Source organism: Pleurodeles waltl, chromosome 6 (assembly GCF_031143425.1).
Source record: "Pleurodeles waltl isolate 20211129_DDA chromosome 6, aPleWal1.hap1.20221129, whole genome shotgun sequence".
Classification (NCBI taxonomy): domain Eukaryota; kingdom Metazoa; phylum Chordata; class Amphibia; order Caudata; family Salamandridae; genus Pleurodeles; species Pleurodeles waltl.
This window is the reverse complement of record NC_090445.1, coordinates 996,588,645-996,609,103: the sequence shown is the minus strand read 5'-3', so window position 1 is coordinate 996,609,103 and position 20,459 is coordinate 996,588,645. Positions and strand designations below refer to the sequence as shown.

Sequence of the window (20,459 nt, the reverse complement as noted above, 5' to 3'; positions counted from 1 at the left end):
CTCAGGTCTGCAACTGCAGAGCTTGTGTGTGCAGTTTCAAACTGCCATTTCATCCTGGGAAGTGTACCCACTTGTCTGGCTCAAACCTTGCTTTTTATTCCATGTAAGTCACCCCTAAGGTAGTCCCTAGCTATCCCAAAGGCAGGGTGCAGTGTATTTCAATAGTTGGACATGGACTGTTAAGTTTAACATGTCAAGGTCGTGAAAAACTCTGACATTTTCTTTCACTTTTGCAAGGCCTATCTCTCCCATAGGATGAAATTGTGATTACCTTAATACATTTTTAAGTGTAATTTCCAATTGGTAAAATATAGATATCTGGAGTTTGGTGTCTCTGGACTTACAATTTAAAATCACAACTTACGGTGAAGTTGGATTTTAAATTGTAAATTGGATTTTAATTTGTAAGTCTGAACATTTCACTTTTAGGACATTGGTGTTTTCTTGCTTTAACCATACAGTGCCTCTGCCTGTCTTTGAATACACATCTGGAGAGGATGACAGCTGGACTTTGTGCATTCCTTCTAGACAGTCACACATAGGGCGCTGGGATGTGACATTTGCATCCTGACGGCCCATCACCAGGTTGACAGGCCATTAACTAGGTTGATGTTAGGGCTTAGCACTGCCTAACTTACATCTGAATAGGGCTGCTCCTCTCCCTACACAAAGGACTGCATAACCCCCTGTAGTGTGTCTGGAGTCAGGGAGGGAAGGGCAAGGGCCTTGTTATCCTCTAAGGCCTTTTTGGAGTCTCCCCCATTTTAAAGGCACATTTGAGTATAAGTACTGGATCCCAAATCCCACCAATTCGGAAATCTACTAAACCAGGACATTCTGACAGGAAGGACTGCTGTGCTGCCAGGAGGGTCTGCTACTCTGCAACTGATTGCTGTGTTGGCCTACTGCTTGTCTTGTTGTGAGCTGTACTGTAGGAGAGACTGCCACTTTACTACTTGCTTTGCTGTGTTGGCCTGCCGCCTTCTGCTTCTTGCCTGCGTTGAGGAGGACTGGATCTGTTCTCTACATCCTTGAACCCAAGATTCTCCAAGGGCTTGTTGGCTTGGCTCCTGCTCTCCTGCTGTGTCAGGGACATCAAAGACTGCCTGCAACTTTCCTAGTGCTGCTGAACTCAGCCGTCTATGAGCCCTACCCTTCCCTCAGGTGCCCATCTTCAGTCCTGGGCCTCAGAAGTGGGCTCTGCAGCTGATTTCTGCAAAGACCAACTCATCGTGCCCTTGATGTCGATGCTTTGCTCGATCCAAAGTACTGTTTCAGCGAGCCCTACATGGCTTTATAGCCAGCCTTGCCTCCATTGTGGTTGGCCTGGATTTTGTGTTTGCACTGGTCCCTCGCGACCTCAAGTAACCTTTTGACCACTAGTGACTTCCAAGCATTGTTTTCAAATTTAGAGCCTGATTTAGAAGTCAGCGGAGGAGAATACTCTGTAACAAAAGTGACTTAAGCCGTTTTACAATCTCATTATACCCTATGGGGATCATAATACAGTGGATGGGATATCCGTCAAATTTGTGATAGAGAATTCCCCCTGCAATCTAAATCAGACCCTATATCTTTAAAAGTTCATATTTTGACTTCTACTTATTGGATTTTTGTTGTTTTGGTCTTGTTTTGCTAAAATAACTATTCTCTATTTTTCTAAACTGGTGTGGTCATTTATTGGTGTTTTCATTGTGTTACTGTGTGCGAGTTGCACAAATAATTTAAACATTGCCTCTTAATTTAGGGCTCTGTGCCAAGCTACCACAGGGTGCGCACAGGTTAATTTAAAGTGTGTATCTGACTTACCCTGACTAGAATTGTGGTCCCTACTTCGACAGGGTGCATACTTCTGCCAATTGGAGACCCAAGGGCATACTTACAAGCCCCTAACACCACCAGCGTGTCACCTTTTTTGATGCTCCAGTGGTGCAGTGTGCTGGCCCATATTTACAAGGCCACGCAAAGCCACCTAGAAGGACTTGCCATGGCCTTGTAAATATGACCCTCTTTCACACATTACTCTGCATGAAAGGGGCATTCCATGGGTGTTCCTGTGGGTGTTCCCACGCAACACCCATGGAGTCTGACGCATTCCCAGATTTACAAGACTGGGAATGCAGCAAATTCCTACGCAATCCCGGGGGTGGTGTAAAAGGGGTGCAAAGAGGAGAAATATATTCTGCAGCACACATAATAGAAGGAAAATGCCATTAATTATTGTTTATGTCCAGGAAGGTGTCCATTCCTGCACAAAAAAACAATCATCCCTGCAACGCAGCACCCTTACACCAGGGTGTAAGGGTGCTTGCATTAACGCTAGGCTGCCAAATGTGCACCAGCACTGAGAAAAGTACAGGGATGCATTGTATTGCTGTAAATACAAATTATCGCTGTACTTTCCTAATGGCGCAGCTCGGCACCGCAAGCTGGCTTGTGTCACCCGGCTGTGTCGATATTTTGTAAATATGCCCAGCCTCACTTTCCCTTTTGCACTCATCTTGTGGACCTTTTTTCCATCTTGATACTTTTTTATTTCTTTTGTTGTTTCCATTGTCACATTCTACCTAACCTCCTTCCTTTTCCTTCACTTCATTTGCCTCTAACCTATTTTTTCATTGTCATTTGTCAAATTAGTCTCTCTCTATCACCATTTTTGATTCTGGTAAATTATTTTCGCCGTTTGTATTTCTGCTTCTGTCTTGTTTCACCTGGGAGCCATAGATCAAAGTTAAGGAGTGGCAGAAAGCTACTAATTGTGCTGAACTGGCACCCTCACGTAAACTGTTTTAGCAGGGGTTCAACTACGCCCTTCGACCCAGGCAGTGCTGCACCGTTTAAGCTACCACTAGTGGGCCTTAGCTCCAAGGACCATTACGTCCCTGTTGCAAGAAGGTACAGTGAAGTTCCCACTCCAACATTCAAGCTGTGGTCTTGTGCAGACTCACACTTTGGGGCTATCTGATGCTGTGAAGGGAGTTATGTCACTGGAATCTGGTGCACGGTTCCGGGTGCATCCAATGACGGTGTGCTTCGCATAGGCATGGACACTCCACCGGTATAGTGTAATCTAGCACCACAATGGATTCCTGATACATCTAGCCACACCTCTTCTAAGGACATTAGAGAATAATGAGAGTTTTTAAAGGTGAGGCTTTGTCCCGCCTAGCCACGACTTGCTGCATCCCTTTGTGACTGATTGCGTACACCTTACATACACAACCCAGATTAAAATGATAGCCTTGTGACATAAACACAGGCATTAGATAACCGTACTGTGCACAGAAATGTGACCCTTACCAAGACCCTGATGCCTGGCCCTTGATTGGGAAGTACCACATCACTGGGCTGGGGGCAGGGACCTCAATGAACAAGTCAGAAATCGTGAATGGACTCTAACTTGGGCACCCATTGTGTCATACTGAAAGTCAACTGTTTAAACACTTGTAACTTACTGGAAGGATTTAAAGGTGCAAGTCTGTTTTAATGGAACTAATGATGGAAGCACACACCTATATTGCTAGGTGGCCCTTTACATTAATAGCTAAGCAATTTGTGAAACTGAAACTAAGACTATACCGACTAAACCAATTAATGTATGCGCTACTTAGTACAATATTAACTTAGAAGTGCCACCTGTTAATTTAGGTGTGTGCCTCCATCATTATTTCGATTGTAGTGCTTGACTGACACTGATTTCATCTCATAATCGCACCACATAATTCTAACTACATTGGTTTCGTTATGTCGGAAACGTATCACTGCATTTTCTCCACTGCCGCATTTGTAATAAGTTTATTTTTGGGACTGTAATATATACTAAAGCAACCTAGGGCCTGATTTAGAACTCCGTGGAAGGGTTACTTCGTAACAATGGTGATGGATATCCTGTCCTCCGAAATACTAATCCCAGTGTCTTCAATGGGATTTAGATTTCAGTTTACGGGATATCCTTCATCCTTGTGACAGTGTAACCCGCCCTTCGAGTTCTAAATCAGGCCCCTAGGTGGGACTTTTTTGCATCTCTCGATTGTTGCTCAGCGCAGCCAACCACGGTAAAATGGTTGGGCCTGTGCTTAATGTATAAAATAAAATGAAGGGCCCAAGATAGTGATCAGGAGGCCATTCTCGCTTGTGCCACTTCAGGTCCATGTCTTTCCTGCCAAATACAGTACCTACAACCCTCACTTACAATCACACTCCTGCAAATATTGCGATTTGTACTGTATTAGGTGACCCATGGCTGTAAGAATGGCCTGAGCAACATGATATTTTTACTTTTAATCATATATTTAATTGTTAAACACTTCACTCCTGCTTGCTTTAAAAAAAAAAATAGGCTGTCAGCGCCACCATGTGGTGGACTAAATATGTATTGGAGATTCAAGATAAGTGTTGGTGCCAAGCACCAGCTAAACACCAGCTCAAATTAAGCACCGGGTAAAACCACAACATAAACACAGTCATTAGCACACCACATTGCAAACATTTTGGACTTGCATAAACATCACCAATATACCATGCTCCATGCACAGCAATGCAGTGGCAGCATTATTTGCGAAGATGGAGAAAGTGGCGGCCTAGTTATTTCGCAGGTGATTTCCACGGTTTTGGTTCCCTTTTCTTTGTACATGATTAGAACAAATCGTCCCACGTGAGTGTGCCACTGGAAGCCAACGTGCAGAAACAGGTGTACATCTGTTCTGCAGGCTGATCCTATACTGTGAAATGTCTGAAAAGTTTAGAATTAATTAAATTCAATAACATATCTAACTTCACTGACATGAATGTAATGAGATTTCATGAACTATTTAGGAGGTTTGTATAGCAAAGACGCCTCAAGAAGCATGCCAGATTTAGACTAATATACTAGATTTACATCTGCAGGAGCAGAGGAGGCTGATTTCCACTGTTTTCTAACATATAGATGATGGTTGCCTTTTATGTGGTCAAACGCCTGAATTTACCAAATGGGCTATAATTATATTATTTCACACAAAGGAAAGCTTTTCAAGTAGAGTCCCTATAAGTGACTATTCATCTAATCAGTTCATTTGAGATGATTTGTGCTAAGAAAAGTTGTAAAGTTTCAGCAAAAAATCCAAATAATTTAAGTTTACGTGCTGTGAATATGAATTAAATTCATTTTACGTAGTCAGCAGTTATCCTGAAAATCTTCAATGGCTCAATCCTTCCTGGGCTCACGTAGAACATGCCTGACCCAGACATATGGCAACATAGCCGACCCAATAATCACTCCATACCTTGCCCTTTTCCAGTGCCTGGGATGGTATTGCTGGCACATGCATGTTTACAGAAAAAAACTCTTGTTGTCCACAGCATAATGGACCTAAGATCCACTCTTCCAACAGCCCCTAGCAGACTCCAGAGTACCCGGAGTGAAGAAGCAGAGACACTGGCTCAGCAGTCATATGAGAACATAGTGGTGTGCTTGTCCATGTGTAAGTATTTCTGTGTGCATGACTGTGTATGTCAGCATGGCTTCATGTTTGTGAGTTTGTGCCATTTTTTATGTATGGGTCTGAGAAGTCTTCTTTTGGAATATGTGTGCATGAGTGTGTGAGTGTGTGTGCATGCATGTGCGTGCATGTGTGCGTGGGGGTATATATGTATTTTGAATTTAAATGTCCATAGCTGTTCCTGGACATATATATGCTTAATAAGAGTTATAATAACACTTTAATATGGAGCTTCTTGATCATACTTTTGATTTTTCTGAGTGCTGTAAAAACAGGTGTCAGTATTACCCAATTTATTTGTACTCAGTTTTCTGAACTCAGAAGAATGGAAGACTGATTGAACCTTTTCCTTATCAGGATTCAAACTGAGGGCTGTATATGTCAGAGGTGAGTGTTAAGGTAATAAGCCAACTTGTTTGATTTGTGCCTGCCCCAGAGCATTTACGTGTGGCGTTACACGGTTAGAGCAACTTCGAAGACGGAACTGTTGGAGTGTGTCTTTCAAAAGCAATATTAACATGAGAAGCTTGCAATATATTGTGCGACAAAGCTGCATAGAAAATGTGTTAACATAGAAATTAATGCACACGTTTGAAAAGTGCCCACGGGGAGTGGCTACCAATGTATACGAAAACTAATGAAAGCTTGTTAATTCTGAATTTGATGCAATATTGTTTTGAATCTGTATTAGCATATCATAATTAGAGTTATGTAGTAAGAAGTTGCTTATTAATTGATAGGCCTTGGCTTAGCAAGGGTCTGCGCCTAGCTGCCTCGTTTCGTATTAAACTGCATTTTCTAACGTGCAATGTGCTGTTTTCTTGAAGGACATGAGGCTGTAATTTTCCAGAAGTTATGTGTGTAGCCGTAGTAAATTCTTTCTCATGAGAACTGACTTGCTCAAGGAGACGTTCTTGATGAATGCAACAGTGTAATTTGTAACAGATGCAAGGTTAGCTGTAGTAAGAGAAAACAATGGAGACACTGACTGGAGCGTAAACTGTAACTTTTTCTACCTGACATTCCAACCAATGAAGACGTCAATAACATGGAACAATCCGCGAGATGAGAACTGTGGTTTATGGAAAAATTCTGGCAAGTTGTGAAGAATTATTGGACAGAGATAATGATGTGCCAATTATTATCCAATAGGGAGTTATGGGCTAATTAGAGAGTTTTGATTTAACAGAGTGACCCGAGGAGAAACCTCACTCCCTCACAGAGACTTTCCACTCTTTTGCTTTGTCCTGATACTCTAAACCATCCTCTACCCATTCTTTGCTTGATGCTAACTTGTCCTCCATATGAGGGAAGAGAGTTCATTCCGTAGCTATGCTATATTGAGACTTTGCCTCGTCCTATCTCTGCTGATGGTGAATCGACTGATGTCCTGAGGACGAAGACTGAAGCTGTTTGCTGATCTGTTGGATTGATAACAATCTGATGCAAATTTGTAATTGTCTGTTTGCCTTTCTTTCTAGGTACCAACTGCTATTTTTGATAGAGGCCATAGTTTAGATGTTTTCTAAATTTGTGTTTCTAAATGTTTTGCATGAAGCCCAACATGCTAATGCTAATTTGAGGTTAGTTAAGGCGTTCACAAATATCTTGTGCAAATAGACAAATGACTGAGTTCATGCTTTGTTGAATCAAGTATTACTGAGACTTTGCTAAGTTGCTTTATATTAATGACGTGTCTAAATACTGAATGAATATTCTCTATGCTTTGATTAATTGTGTTCTAAATTGCTAATTAGAAGAGTTCTAATGAGGTTTATTTCTAATGAGATTAACCGAGATGATATTAGATTGTAACCAATAGGGAAATAAATATCCTCACACTTAACTAGTTTGTTGTGGTTATTCATGACTGAAAGGTCATGGTGTGTTCAACTATTGATTCTTATTAAATGTTATTGATTAGCGCATTGATTACTTACTACGAATATTGATTGGGTTATTGATCTATTGATTTGTGATGCCAAAAAGACATCTCGTACTGGGAAGTCCCCGAACGTGGTCCAAAGGTTTGTAAACCTAGGCATGTCTCCTTGTAAGTTTACTTATCAAGGCTCCGACGCACTAACAGAACCGAGGCACAGTTAGCTGTTGCTGACATGTCATGCATATAATATGAGCCTATTAAAGTATACATATTCATATTAATTTTCACATGGGCTGTGAGAATGATCTTGAGCACCTAAAACCGCTTTTGGCACATGAAGTTGGAGTGTAGCAGCTGAGATTTCAACTGGACGTGTAAGACTGCACGTGGGGTGTAAGGCTGAACATGGGCACCTAAAGGTGTTAGCAGTGAGGGTATATGGAACTGTACATGGGCCGTGAGACTGAACCTGCATGCCTAATCTATTATGGGCTTGGGAGAATAATTTAGTCTATGTTTGGCAAATAGATATTGTACATGGACTGTGAAGGTGCTCCTGGCATTTTGAAGCTGTTTATAGTATATGATGGTAGAACAGGGGAACTTGTTACGGGGTGCGAGTCTGAACCTAGACATCTGAACCTGCTATACAAAATGGTGGCATCAGTGTATGGACATGTGACACTAAACGAGGGCACAAGGCGTTGTACATGGACTGCCAGTTTTGACCTAGGCATCTAAAGTTATTATGATGATGGAAACAGAGTATATGAAACAACATTATGGTGTTTGCTGAACCTAGAAGTTGATGACTAGGGACTATATGATATATTTATATGAGCAACTGATTTAAAAAAAAGAGTTTATTTATGAAAAATTAAAAGCTAGAATTTTGTCACAGGAGAGGAAAATGAGTCGATGTCTTAAAAATTTAAAACTTGCATTTTAAGAGAGAAAAGGTGTAACTGGTGCATTTTTAGAAAAAAAAACCTGAAGTATAGGGACAAACTAGTCACTAAAGTGGCATTCTGATATTGGGGTTTCAGCAGGGATACATTCAGAAAATGATAAGGAGATGTTTGGGTACAAAATTAGTTAGTTCTCTAAAAATAGAAAGTTGGGTTTCTTTTTCGGAACTAGGTAGCTGATGATCTGGGAATAATGAGTCAATTTTTTGAAATACCAAATTTTTGGTGAACAAAGGAAATTACTTATGTATGAAGCGGATGTTTAGATGATAAGTCATTCCCAGATTGGAACATTGATAGATAAAGTTGTTGAATTATATTTTTGATATCATAGGCAACATAGCTATTGCTCTAGTTGGTATTTTAGGATCCATGTGGGGGCACTTCCTGATTTGAAAATCTTTTATGACATTATTATAAGTGTATGTAATGGCTTTGCATGCTATGGCCCTAAAGAAGCATTGTAATATAAGGGCTCAATTCACAAAGAGTCTCTACAATCAACAATCATTACAGATGCTCAGCAGTCATGGCGGAGTCACTTCACTTATGGCAAAGTCTCTGCAATGAGAACTGCAGTGTGGAGATTCCACCAGGATTGCGGAGATTCTGCCAAAACTGCAAAAGGTCTTTGTGACTCAGGCCCCAAGTTATTTATCTGCTGTCATTTTGACAGTGGCAGAAAATATTTCTCTTGTTGCCTCCTCAACTGGGAAAAAGTTTCATTCCTGCTGTGTCTTTTATCTGATACATTCACTTCCAATGTAATGGTGTTTGAAGAGCCTATACCCTACAAGTATTGATGAATGATAAAATTAGAATCAGGATTTTTCCAACTGACATACAGCATGAGAGATTCGCTCTCCAAAAGTAAATCAATTGTGTGAATATTATTCAAACAGCAAGGTACTGTAAATTATATTTTTTGCATTATAAGTTCAAGATCAACGGCTGGATTTAGAACTTGACAGATGTGTTACTCTGTCATAAGGGTGACGGATATCCAGTCAGCCAAAATCTAAATCCCCTAGTATATGAGATTTTTGGCTATGTTCTAACTTGCTGGTATAAGACTTAGAGCCTGATTTAGAACTAGGCAGGTGGGTTACCCTGTCACAGCGGTGATGGATATCCCGTTTGCCGAAATCTAAATCCCAGGATCTGACTGCAGTGTCCTTGATGAGAGCCACTGGGGGAATGTTAGCTCTGTAATCCACCCATCTTTGATTTCCTCTTTGAGCACTGCCATTTCTCAAAACCCATTGCCTCAGATGGGGATCATATCTAGTATAAACAACTATAAAATGTCAGGAACAATCAATCACCTCCTTTGGGGCACAGGTGACAAATACCCACAATGTTTTTTTATGCTGTTAGAAAATTCCCTTTACTACCATTTATTTGCACATTTAGGAACGCTGCATCATTATCATGTTCTCCCTGGGAACCTTATGAAAAAATGCAACCACTTAGATTGAGAGTAATGCGGAACACAGTAGTCCAGATGACGCATACCAAAGTGTTAGAGAGCTTTAACCAGAGTGTCCATCAAGAACATGTTAGAAGAGAGACAGCAAGGAATGAGCAAACAGATTGTGAACAACAATGTTGAGACCATTACACTAGCTGCCCATTAAGTGCATATCCAAATGTCTACTATTGCAGGTAACAAGCTTCTACTGTCAACTATTGATAACTCTTTCATTAGATCTAAATGATGCTTTTGACAACTTCTAGGTTTATAAATTCAAATGGACTGTCTGTCCTGATGCCCTTGTACATTTGTCAAGAAATCTACTCCTTACTTCCATTCAATGGGATCCAAGCCATCCAGTATATTTGGGGATTATTATAAACAGATAAATAAAAACATGATAAATTATAACACAGATAGATCTTACAAGAATCTAAAACAAAATCTACAATGAAGGCAGGGCCTGCACCTACATTTATTGGATAGACTAAATAACTGACCGGGTTTGTTATAAATCTTTCAAAACGTATGACTTCCATTTAAAAGTCCAACACACATACATCAAAAGTGAAGGACTTTATTTGGACTCCGAAAAAGAGTATCTCAGTAACTTTAGGTGAACCAAAATCCTATTACCCAAATTGAGTTTTTGACTTTCCACAGCTAAAGAAACACAATGTTGCGTACGCATTATCCCAAAGTTGGCAATGACTATCAACCACAAGCCCTGCATTTCCGAGATGGGTGAACATAAAAAGGTGGGGAATGGGAATGGAAACCAAATATTGTCATTCACATTAACAATGAAAACACTCTTCTCTTTATGAGATCCACTTAACATCATCAGCTTGAAGAAGACAATCCGATCCTGTATTTATCCTCTAGAGCTGAGATATATTTATGTATACTGCAAAACCAAAGTAATAAAAAAATTATGAAAGGGTGATACTTAATCTGTTTGATCTGGGTGTTCTGTGCATCAGTACCAATCATTAGTAATTATACAGTTTTTTCGTTTTCTGTGGGGTGCAAGGGCAGCAAACAGAAGCGGCAAATTACATCACTTGATTCATGCACATAACACCCTAAACAAATCAAACACTCAATTACTCTGAAGATCTTCTTCTAAATAATGCATGGGAAAACAAATTTCTAAATAAAAGAGAAAACTCTTTCCTGGCTGCTTTTGATACACAACTTGATATGCTTAAATGAACAAATTCTAGAGTGTACTTGAACTCTAATACTATTTTCAGCATTATAATATGACCCACTGGCCCCTCAAAGAGACAAGTTGGAATTTACTAAATAATTAATTTCTGCAATATTATATGGGAAATTGATTCAATTATCCCAATTTTTCCAATTATGTCCACAAATATTTACTAGCGGTCTGAGTGTGTGTTGCACTGGGGACTGCTGGAGATTACAAAATCCCAACACAAATCTTTTTTACATATTTGTCAAATGTGTTAGCTGCTCAACCTCAGTGGGGTGACATAACCAAAAGGATACTTTAACAACTTTCAATAGTATTCAACTGTGCAAATTGACAGTTATTTTCATTTTTTATAATTTTCTCGGTGTGAAAAACACAAAAGATGGGGGTCATTAATAAACTTCTGTCAGAAAATCGAATATCACTAAAGAATCAGAAACATCATTTGTTCATAAAACTGCCAAGTGTGGAATAATTGTTTGAATGTAATCACTAGGCTATGAATGGACCTTGAATAGCACTAGAGAAGCTTACTATGTAAGGCTAATAATCACTTCTAAAATTCAGAGACTGATTTTGAATATGGTGGACTTTAGTAGGTTGTGAGTGTGGAAGAGGACATTATGCCTGCCTCCCTGATGGAAGAAGGCTGTCTTATTATCACTGACCCAGAGGTGGTGTCTGTGCTGGTGGTTCCTCAGTAGGCACCACAAGTTGGTGTGCAATTGCTGTCCTTCAGAAAGCCACGCACCAAATGTATCTGTTTTTCAAAAACATTGGTATTGAAAAACAAAACAAATAGTGACCCGCTCCCACAGGTGTTTTTTTCCCAGGGTGCTGGTGGGACTTTTCTTATTTTTTGATCAGATAAGACCATGTTTTTCTGGCAGTGACAGGCCTGAAAAATGCATCAGACTCTCCACTCTAAATAGGGGGAATGGTCTGATGTTCTTACTCAGACGGCCTCTACTCTAGCAGCCCATCAGAGTAAGCTTTCTGATGGTTCAACAAGTGGGGCCTTCCACAAGACAAAGATGCTAATCCGCCCAACTTATGGTACTGTGGGCTGAACAAGAGTTTGACAGACAAAGTACTCCCCACTTTTGTGGGGGCGCACCCTGTATACCAAAGTCTAAATCAACCCCATAGTATTTTATTTGCTCTGTTCAGATTCAACCTCTTGCTCACATTTTGGTAACTGTTATGCAATGTATCACTGTCATTCTTTAAATAACAAAAAGGGAATTGATGAAGAATTATTTGAACTCAACAAGTTAGTTTAACTTAGTATGGTAGGGATTGTGAATGGAATTCAAATGTTTTATTGTCCTTTCATTTGTACAGCTCAACTTTATGTAAGTATTATCTTGAATTCATTCTGTGCTGAGAATGGCTTGGAGCTGTCCCCAGCACACGAGGCAGAAAATTCCTCTGGCGGAGGCACAGAGGGATTTCCTCCCATGAAAATAGGCTAGAGAGCTGGGGATTGGCTACAATCAAAGGGATGATTGTGTCTAAGGGACAGCAGTCCACCATCCCTGTGATTCCTTTCTAAAATGGAATGCATTTTTTAAATCAGCTTGAGTTCATTAAAGGAACCTTGGAAGCTTTAAAGAGACAAAAGTGTTTTCTGTTTACAAAAACATCAGAAGAGCATGCCATGGTCCTATGGAACCCTGTCTACTCCCCCTGAAGCTGCCACACTAGTTCATAAAGTTGAATGTCCACAAAGGGGACTCTTCTCCTTTGTGAATCAGTTGCTACCAGCTTTTGGGATTTGGTAACAGATCAATGGTTTGTGAATGGAATTACGGTCATAAACCAGTGACTCATACTTTAGTTACTCGCATTCAGTATGAGTTTCAAAACCCATTATGCAATTCTGAAAGCATTTTCAGAAGTGCAAAATATGGTTAGGATATCAGAAAAGGTGATTTAGTGGTTGCTAACTATGTAATTCAGGGTTTACTACTACTAAATTCCTTCGCACATCATGACCTACATTATTTGGGCCCAATTCACAAACTTCAGCTCAAATTTAAGAAGGGCCTAGCACCAACTATCGTCACATTAGCTTAATTTTTTTGACACTGATGTGGTGATAGTATGGCAAAAACGCTGTGCCATATTTACAAAGCAGTGCAATGCTTGAAGTCAATGGCAGATGTAATATCAAGGCCTAACTCAGGCACTAGTCATCTCCTGTGAGATACCAAGAGAAGAGCGTTTACTAATGGCTCAAGGCTAGCTCCAACAACTGCAAAGAGATAATCTCTATCATCAAGGAGTTCACCACCTCAGAGGCTACAGCCAACTCCACCAACCCTTCTCTGGAACTCAGTTACAACCTTTCCAACTTCTTTCACAGTAAAATCGAAAAGACCTACAGTCCAGCCCAACCCTAAGGACATCAATGCCAACGTGCCCACCACCAGCGAAGACACTCTCCTAACCTACTGGAGAATGCCTACTAAAGAAGACATCACCGGAATCATGAAAACTGTCCACTTCAGGTCCCCAACGGACCCGTGCCCCCATCACATTTACAAGATGGGAGGACCACTGATTATCAAAATTCTCACCCAAATCATCAGCTCCACCATCATATCCACCATCTTCTGAGAAGACTGAAAATACACCTTCCTCCTCAAAAAAATAGACACCCCTCTCCTCAAAAAACCTTCAGCTGACCTTAGCAAAATAAGCAGCTTGTTCCTATCTCCCTGCTCCCTTACCTGCCAAAGTGATCGAGAAGATAATCAAGTAACAACTCACCTACTACCTGGTAGTCCACAACCTACTCAACCACATCCAGTTTGACTTTGATGCAATTATAGCATAAAGACAACACTTATTATTGGCACAGATGAGATCTGCACCATAATTGACCATGGAAAAACCCCTGCCCTCATACTGTTTGACTTCTTAGCTGTGTTCAAAACCTCATCACAATCCAGCCTCAACAGAAGACTTCAAGACAAAGGCATCCAAGGTCCGGATATTAACTTTATATGCTCCTTGCTCACATGATGAACACAAAGAGTCAGACCTCTCCCCACCCACACACAGAAGAACCTAATTAGCTCATCTTGGAGTCTCCCACTGTTCATCACTCAGCCCAACCCTGTTCAACATTTACATTTCACCACTTGCTAATGCTTTCAAAGCACACTGCATAGCCATCATTTCCTATGCCAGTGAAACCCAAGTCAACCTATCAATGCCTGACAGCTTCACAAACACCAACTTTACCAAATGCATGATCAATGTAGCAGAGTGGATGAAAAACAACTGCCTCAAACTTAACTATGACAAGATGGAACTGTTGATCTATGGAAATAGGAACTCCCCCTGGGACTCCATCTGGTGGCCTTCAGAGCTTCGTCCCACATTCACACCAACCAACTGTGAAAGTAAACTTGGTATCATTGACAAACAGAACATGGCAGCACAGGTAAACACAGGCAGCTCCTCCTGCTTCCACATACTCTGCATCTTTTGAAAAAACCTTAAAATTGACTCCAAGGAGCCCTGGACATACTGTCACTCAAACCCTCTTCCCAGCTGACTGGAATGCACTATCTATAGGAATCTCTAAGCACCTCCTCCAACAACTTCAGACCATCCAAAATGCCAGAGCAAGATGCATCCTAGACCTCTCACATCACACCCACATCAACCCACACCACCTCAGAGAGATCCACTAGCTGTCTTTATGCAAACAATGTCAATTCAAGCTTATGAAGCACGCATACAGGACACTGCACAACATAGGAGCAGAACTTTATAGTTGCCTTCACTTCCTCCGACCAGCAGACACCTGCGTCCAGCCTCACTCTTGCTATCACACATCCCCTGCATCCACAAAAGTAGAATGGGAGGTCTGGCTGTGTATCACATCGCACTGAAAGCCTGGAATCACCTCCCTCTACAAACTAGGGCCTCCTCCTCGCTTCTTGAATTTTGCAAGAAGCTGAAGAGCTGGACCTTTGATTAACTACCCGAGGCTGACTCCCTCCCCACTCCCTCAGACCTACAACTATACACCTACTCCAGTGCTTTGATACCCTACCCGGTGATAAGTAGCACTTTACAAATCCAGTTAACATAACATAACATTTAATACAGATTTAATTTAACAAGATAATGTGATGTAATATTTTATTTTTATAATAAATAGTTTACATTATTTTACACTTATATTTTATACTAAAATATGTGTAGTCATTTTATTAAAGAATAATAAACTACAATTTTCCATATAGTTTCCATAGGAAGATTTCCATTGCAGTGCAACAATCTCACCAAGGGTGAGAAGTTAATAGTAGAAATCTCATCCTCATATAGTTATTCTTAGATGTCCCCACTCCTTGGTCTCAGAAGGAGGAGACATATACGTTTACACTTAGGTGTGAATCTACACTCAGAAATAGTGAATAGCACAAAAGTGTACATTTATACCATGTGCAAGAGAAAATCTATTCATGAGTAAAGCTACAGCTGTAAATTTACCTTTGTGCATATGGCCCAATATGTCTATTTCAAGAACCCTTACAAATGCTAGTATACAAAAAAGAATATATGGAATTGATTTACATTGCTTGATGTTTTAATCATCTTTTACTAACTTCAATTTCATAAATGTGCTTTAGTTGAGCTTTTTACTAAAGTCACAGCCATTTAGCCCCTTGCTTTTAAATTATGTATGTAGTTTTCAATTTCAGATTCACTTTATCAGTTATCGTTATTCTTTCTTTGCCACTTTTTTTGCCTAAGCACTCTTTCATCATTACAAAAATCAGTCTGTCTGTTTCGAACATTTTCCCTAGTTCAAGATTAAAAATAAGTACTTTCTTTTTCATTTTCCCAATTCTCTCCCTCAAGCAAGTCATTATATCTCTTATGGTGTTGTTGTCCTCACTAATTTTTTTCTTTAATATGGTTGTCCTGTTGCATTGTTAGAGGCTGGGATACTATCCTATTCATTTCAGTATTGTTAGAGATATGGATTTGGTAAAATCAAATTCATAGAAATGTATACACTTCTACATTAATTTACTCACATTCCACCACATACAAAGAAAAACCTAAAGAAGATTTTTTAACTAGTTAAATAAGTAGTTATGGAAACATTATATCATGGTATTTAGAATTGGATAGCACAGTCCCTTAGAAAGAATGGCATACAGAAAAACAGTTTTTCTGATCACATGTTTTACACCAGATTAGAAGGAAAATACATTACTTTTTCACATAATGGTATAAGTTCATCTTCAAAAAGGTCCCTGGGTAATTTTCCAATGAAAATCTCACATCCCCTCTCTGGCATTGGGCCGTCCCATCCTGGTGGAGGACCACCATATCTTCTCTGTCCATTTTCCTATTGTAAAAAGAAAGGTTAGATGTCAGTAAAATCAGAGTGGATATCAGCGAAATGACTTGTACTCATTTTATTAATGTAAAACTTTTGCTTACAGTCAGCATCTCATTTACTATGTGAAAAATACAAGAGCCACAGAGGATCAGAAATGTTTTAATGACAAAATTTAAATCATAACTGGTTTTAATGTTTTTTTTACCCAGTTATTATTTGTAACATATGTTATTTCAACATACCTTTACAACTGCTTTTTGTGTATATGAATATATATATTAAAATATAATTATTGGTCTTGGAGTATAAAATACAAAATGATGCAATAAACACTTAAAAACTTATGTTTCTAGTAGATCCTGACAAATGCCTTCTAAATATCAATACTAATAATCATCTGCAGAGACCTGGGGATAAGAGATACGAGTAAATGGTGCAGGCAGAGTGTCAGCCCTATTCTCCAACCTCTCTCAAATTTGTAGAGAACTGAGAGAGGCAGGAGAAGGTGGGTGAGATGAACAAAGTGACATCCACTGCTCTGGTTCCTGGAAATATGGGTGAGGTGGGGAAATCACCATGGATCGGAGGGCTTCCTCTGGTGATTTCACAGTGGTACAAAAGAAATTCACTTTATTTACTGCTATGGTGTAGGAACAGTGAATAACAGGATTTAGATATAGTTGTCCAAATTAATAGCTTTCAATCACATCCATATATACCAAAACATGTCTTTTTGGCTTGGATATCAATCCTCTCTAAATTGGATGTTACACTGAATGCACAAGCAATATAACATTATATCAGAAAGTAGTATATTTCAACTATACATTTATGAGGCACACTATCTACATTCTAATTAAAAATATACTTTTGTAGTGCACTAACTTTCTCCTGTTTGTTATTTTGGACAGCTTAGTAAACATACCAAAATAGAGTGTTAGGGTCCTATCATTGAAAAAGGTCCTATAGCCTTTGGCCACTGCCCCAAATGTGAGGAGTTTGGCCAAATGTACTTGGGAAAGGTTCAGTTTTCAACCTTTTTTTAGAAATGAATGTAGCTTGGTTTCAGCCTGGACTTTAATTCAGTGAATTCCATAGTTATTCTATCTGAAGGCTCTGATAGATAAGGTTTGCTGGTGTTGATTACATTGTTATTGGACACATATTAGGTGACAGGTATCGTCAGCCTCTTCCCAGAAGGCGTTGTGGAAGGTACATAGCACTTTGAACTTTTTCATGTATTGTTTAGGAGTCATTCAAGTGTTTTCGGCACTGGCTTCTTGTGCTTGCAGTGCTATAGGTTCATACACATTCTAGTTAGCTGTTTTTTAAACATTTAAAGCCCGCTAATGTATTTCTTTGGGAACACTATGGAAATTATATTTGGTGAACTTGGTAGAACTTTAATTTTAGTAACTTTAAATATTAAGATAAATGTGCTCTTCAACTGTTTTTTTTTACAAATAAAAATATGCTGTGTCAAAGAGACATTATGAGGTTTAGCCATGCAAAGTGAATAGGTATCTTGCAAGAGACTAATGAAACATTTCCATTAGCTTCAGGATAGCCAAAATCCTCATTATTACACCTGCCCAGAACTTACATCTACCTAAGCTTTTTCTATGCCAGTAGTGACTATTTGGAGCTTTAAAACTAGACCTTAGTTTCACCGGAAGAAGAAAACATTATTAATTCCACTCTGTTCTCCCTCTCAACCACTAAAATTAACCAGTTACAGTTATCTTAAGTAAGTGTAGCTCCTGCCCTAAATAACCTATAACTCGCACCCACACCATGCGAGCGTTGTCATAAATGATGTAATTTCAGATGTTGCAGTGATGTTAACAATGATATCATAGAACATGTAATGAATGATGTAATATGTGAGGTAATAAGCAGAGGAAAAAGGGTTAGTTATTTTAGAACATGAGTTACAGTTACTTAAGATAATTATAACTGGTGAAGATCAGTGGTTTTATTAATTCAAAATAGTATGTTTAACTGACATTTTTCCCTAACTATAACTGCCCTTTAGCCTTTGTTTTTTTCATTGAATTTCTAAGGTTTTTTTAATGTAAAATTACTAACTATAACATCACTGTAACCCTTGTTTTTTCCAGTGAATTTCATATTTTTTTAAAAATACCTAACTATAACTCTCACTTTAACTTTTGTTTTTATTCAGTGATTTTTTTCTGCATTTGTTTAACCTAAAGTGAGATGTGCAGCACAGGGTTGGGTGCCCAATTCCCAGCTGTGCTAAGCCTTTGATAGTGTGCAGCATGGGGTTGGACGCAGGACCTGGTCCTATGCACAACCCCCTGAGGACACCCTTCGACTGACTTCAGAAGAACAAAAAATAAAAAGCAGGCCTAAAGGCTTTATCAAGGGCAAAGCACATCAACATATATAAAGCAGACCTATTCTCTTCATCACAACATCACTAAAAATTATATAATCAACTGTACTTTTTTTTATAAATTATCTCATTACAATACTTAATTAAATTAAATTAATGAAATACTTTCAATAATGTCTTATCCATAAAAAATCTTTGAATCTATTGTTTAACATTTTCAGGTTAAAAAACCTACATCAAGGGAGCCCTTGTTGGACTTGGCCCTGTCTGCAGGGTCACCCCCAAACATTTTGCCTTCACCTCTCCTGTTTTGTGAACCTGTTATTGTTGGCTTTAGGACCTTCTGCACTTTAGCACTGCTGACCAGTGCTTGTACTCTTCCCTTTAAATATGATCAAGTTGGCTTATACCCACTTGGCATATTTAATTTATTTGTAAGTCGTTAGTAAAGTGTTATACCATATACTCAGAGCTGGTAAATTATAGGCTGCTAGTAGGCCTGCAGCACTTATTGTGCCACCAACTTATGAAGCCTTTTAGAACCTGTCTCAGGCCTGCTATTGCAGTATGTGTGTGTAGTTTTTCTATAGCAAAAGTTTTATTAAGTTTTGAAGCCATCTGATAAAAAACAATTATATATGCATAGCACCTTTGCATTACAGTTGACCGCTCAATAGATCACATCCCCAACTGCCTTTCTGACCTAGCAGAATAAACCTTTTGCTGGGCCTAAGCCTACCCTTTTCGTACAAATGTCACCCCTAGTGTAGGCCCTAAACAGAGTCGCGGCTCGTATTTTTAATGAGAAGATGGGCGGAAGGCGGCGGCGCCGGGGCGGCATGTGCAGGAGCAGCCAAAAACGTAACTAAATAAAATAAAAATGTACTCATGCCTTGCGGCACCTCTCCTCTGTTTCCTCAGGCAGCAGGCAGGCAGAGGCTCCCAGCCTGCCCTGTATCCAATCCTGACATTGCTAAGAGTAGCATCAGGATTGGCTGGGAGCACCCTGGCTGGGCGCTCCCAAGCAGACAGTAAGCCTGTGCAGGCTCTGTCCAGCCCAGAGCCTACAGTGCATGTATGTTTGGCTGGCCCGAGACAGCCGGCGAAACACACATGTGCTCTGAGGGGAGTGCACAGTGCACTCCCCTCTGTGCTCGTCACCCCGTTGCTCCTTCCCTTCTACCAAGAAGGGATAATAAACCTTAGGTTTGCAGCTTCTGCTGCTGGCAGGTGGTGCTCCTCCGCCCTAATGGAGGAGCCGCCCCTGCCTAAACAGCCCAAAAGGCAGGATGCATTGCATTTAAAAGGTTGGAGATGTACTTTTAAGTTTTACATGTCCTAATGGTATAACAATGCTCAGATTTGAATTTCCCTAGTGCAATTCCCACATCCCCATAGGATAACAGTGAGTTACCTCATTAAAAAATAATAATTAATAACTTATGTTTGGGAGCAGGTAGGAGTTTTATTTTTGGTGTCTGAGGAATTTTAATTTAAAACCCTCTTTAATGGTAAAGTCAAATTTTAAGTCACAATTGTGAAAATGCCACATTTCCATTCCATTCCATTTCAACTTTTGACTCAATCACTAAGATCATAAAAGGAAAAGAGTGAGGAAAAGAATGATCCTTAAAGCCCTATGTGTATCACACAATACCTTACACGGCAAAGGTCCACCTTATTTGAGAAACACTCTGGAC

At 39.7% G+C, this 20,459-nt stretch overlaps 1 protein-coding gene across 2 annotated transcripts in view; it reads right to left on the bottom strand.

Moving 5' to 3' along the window:
* Nucleotides 1-20,459, bottom strand: part of A1CF (APOBEC1 complementation factor) — a 167,189-nt gene that overhangs the window by 82,737 nt on the left and 63,993 nt on the right. For both annotated transcript variants that reach the window (XM_069239876.1, XM_069239877.1), the window contains exon 3: nt 16,272-16,406. In XM_069239876.1, coding sequence (XP_069095977.1) covers nt 16,272-16,406 — 135 coding nt within the window. The remainder of the gene's footprint in view (nt 1-16,271; nt 16,407-20,459) is intronic.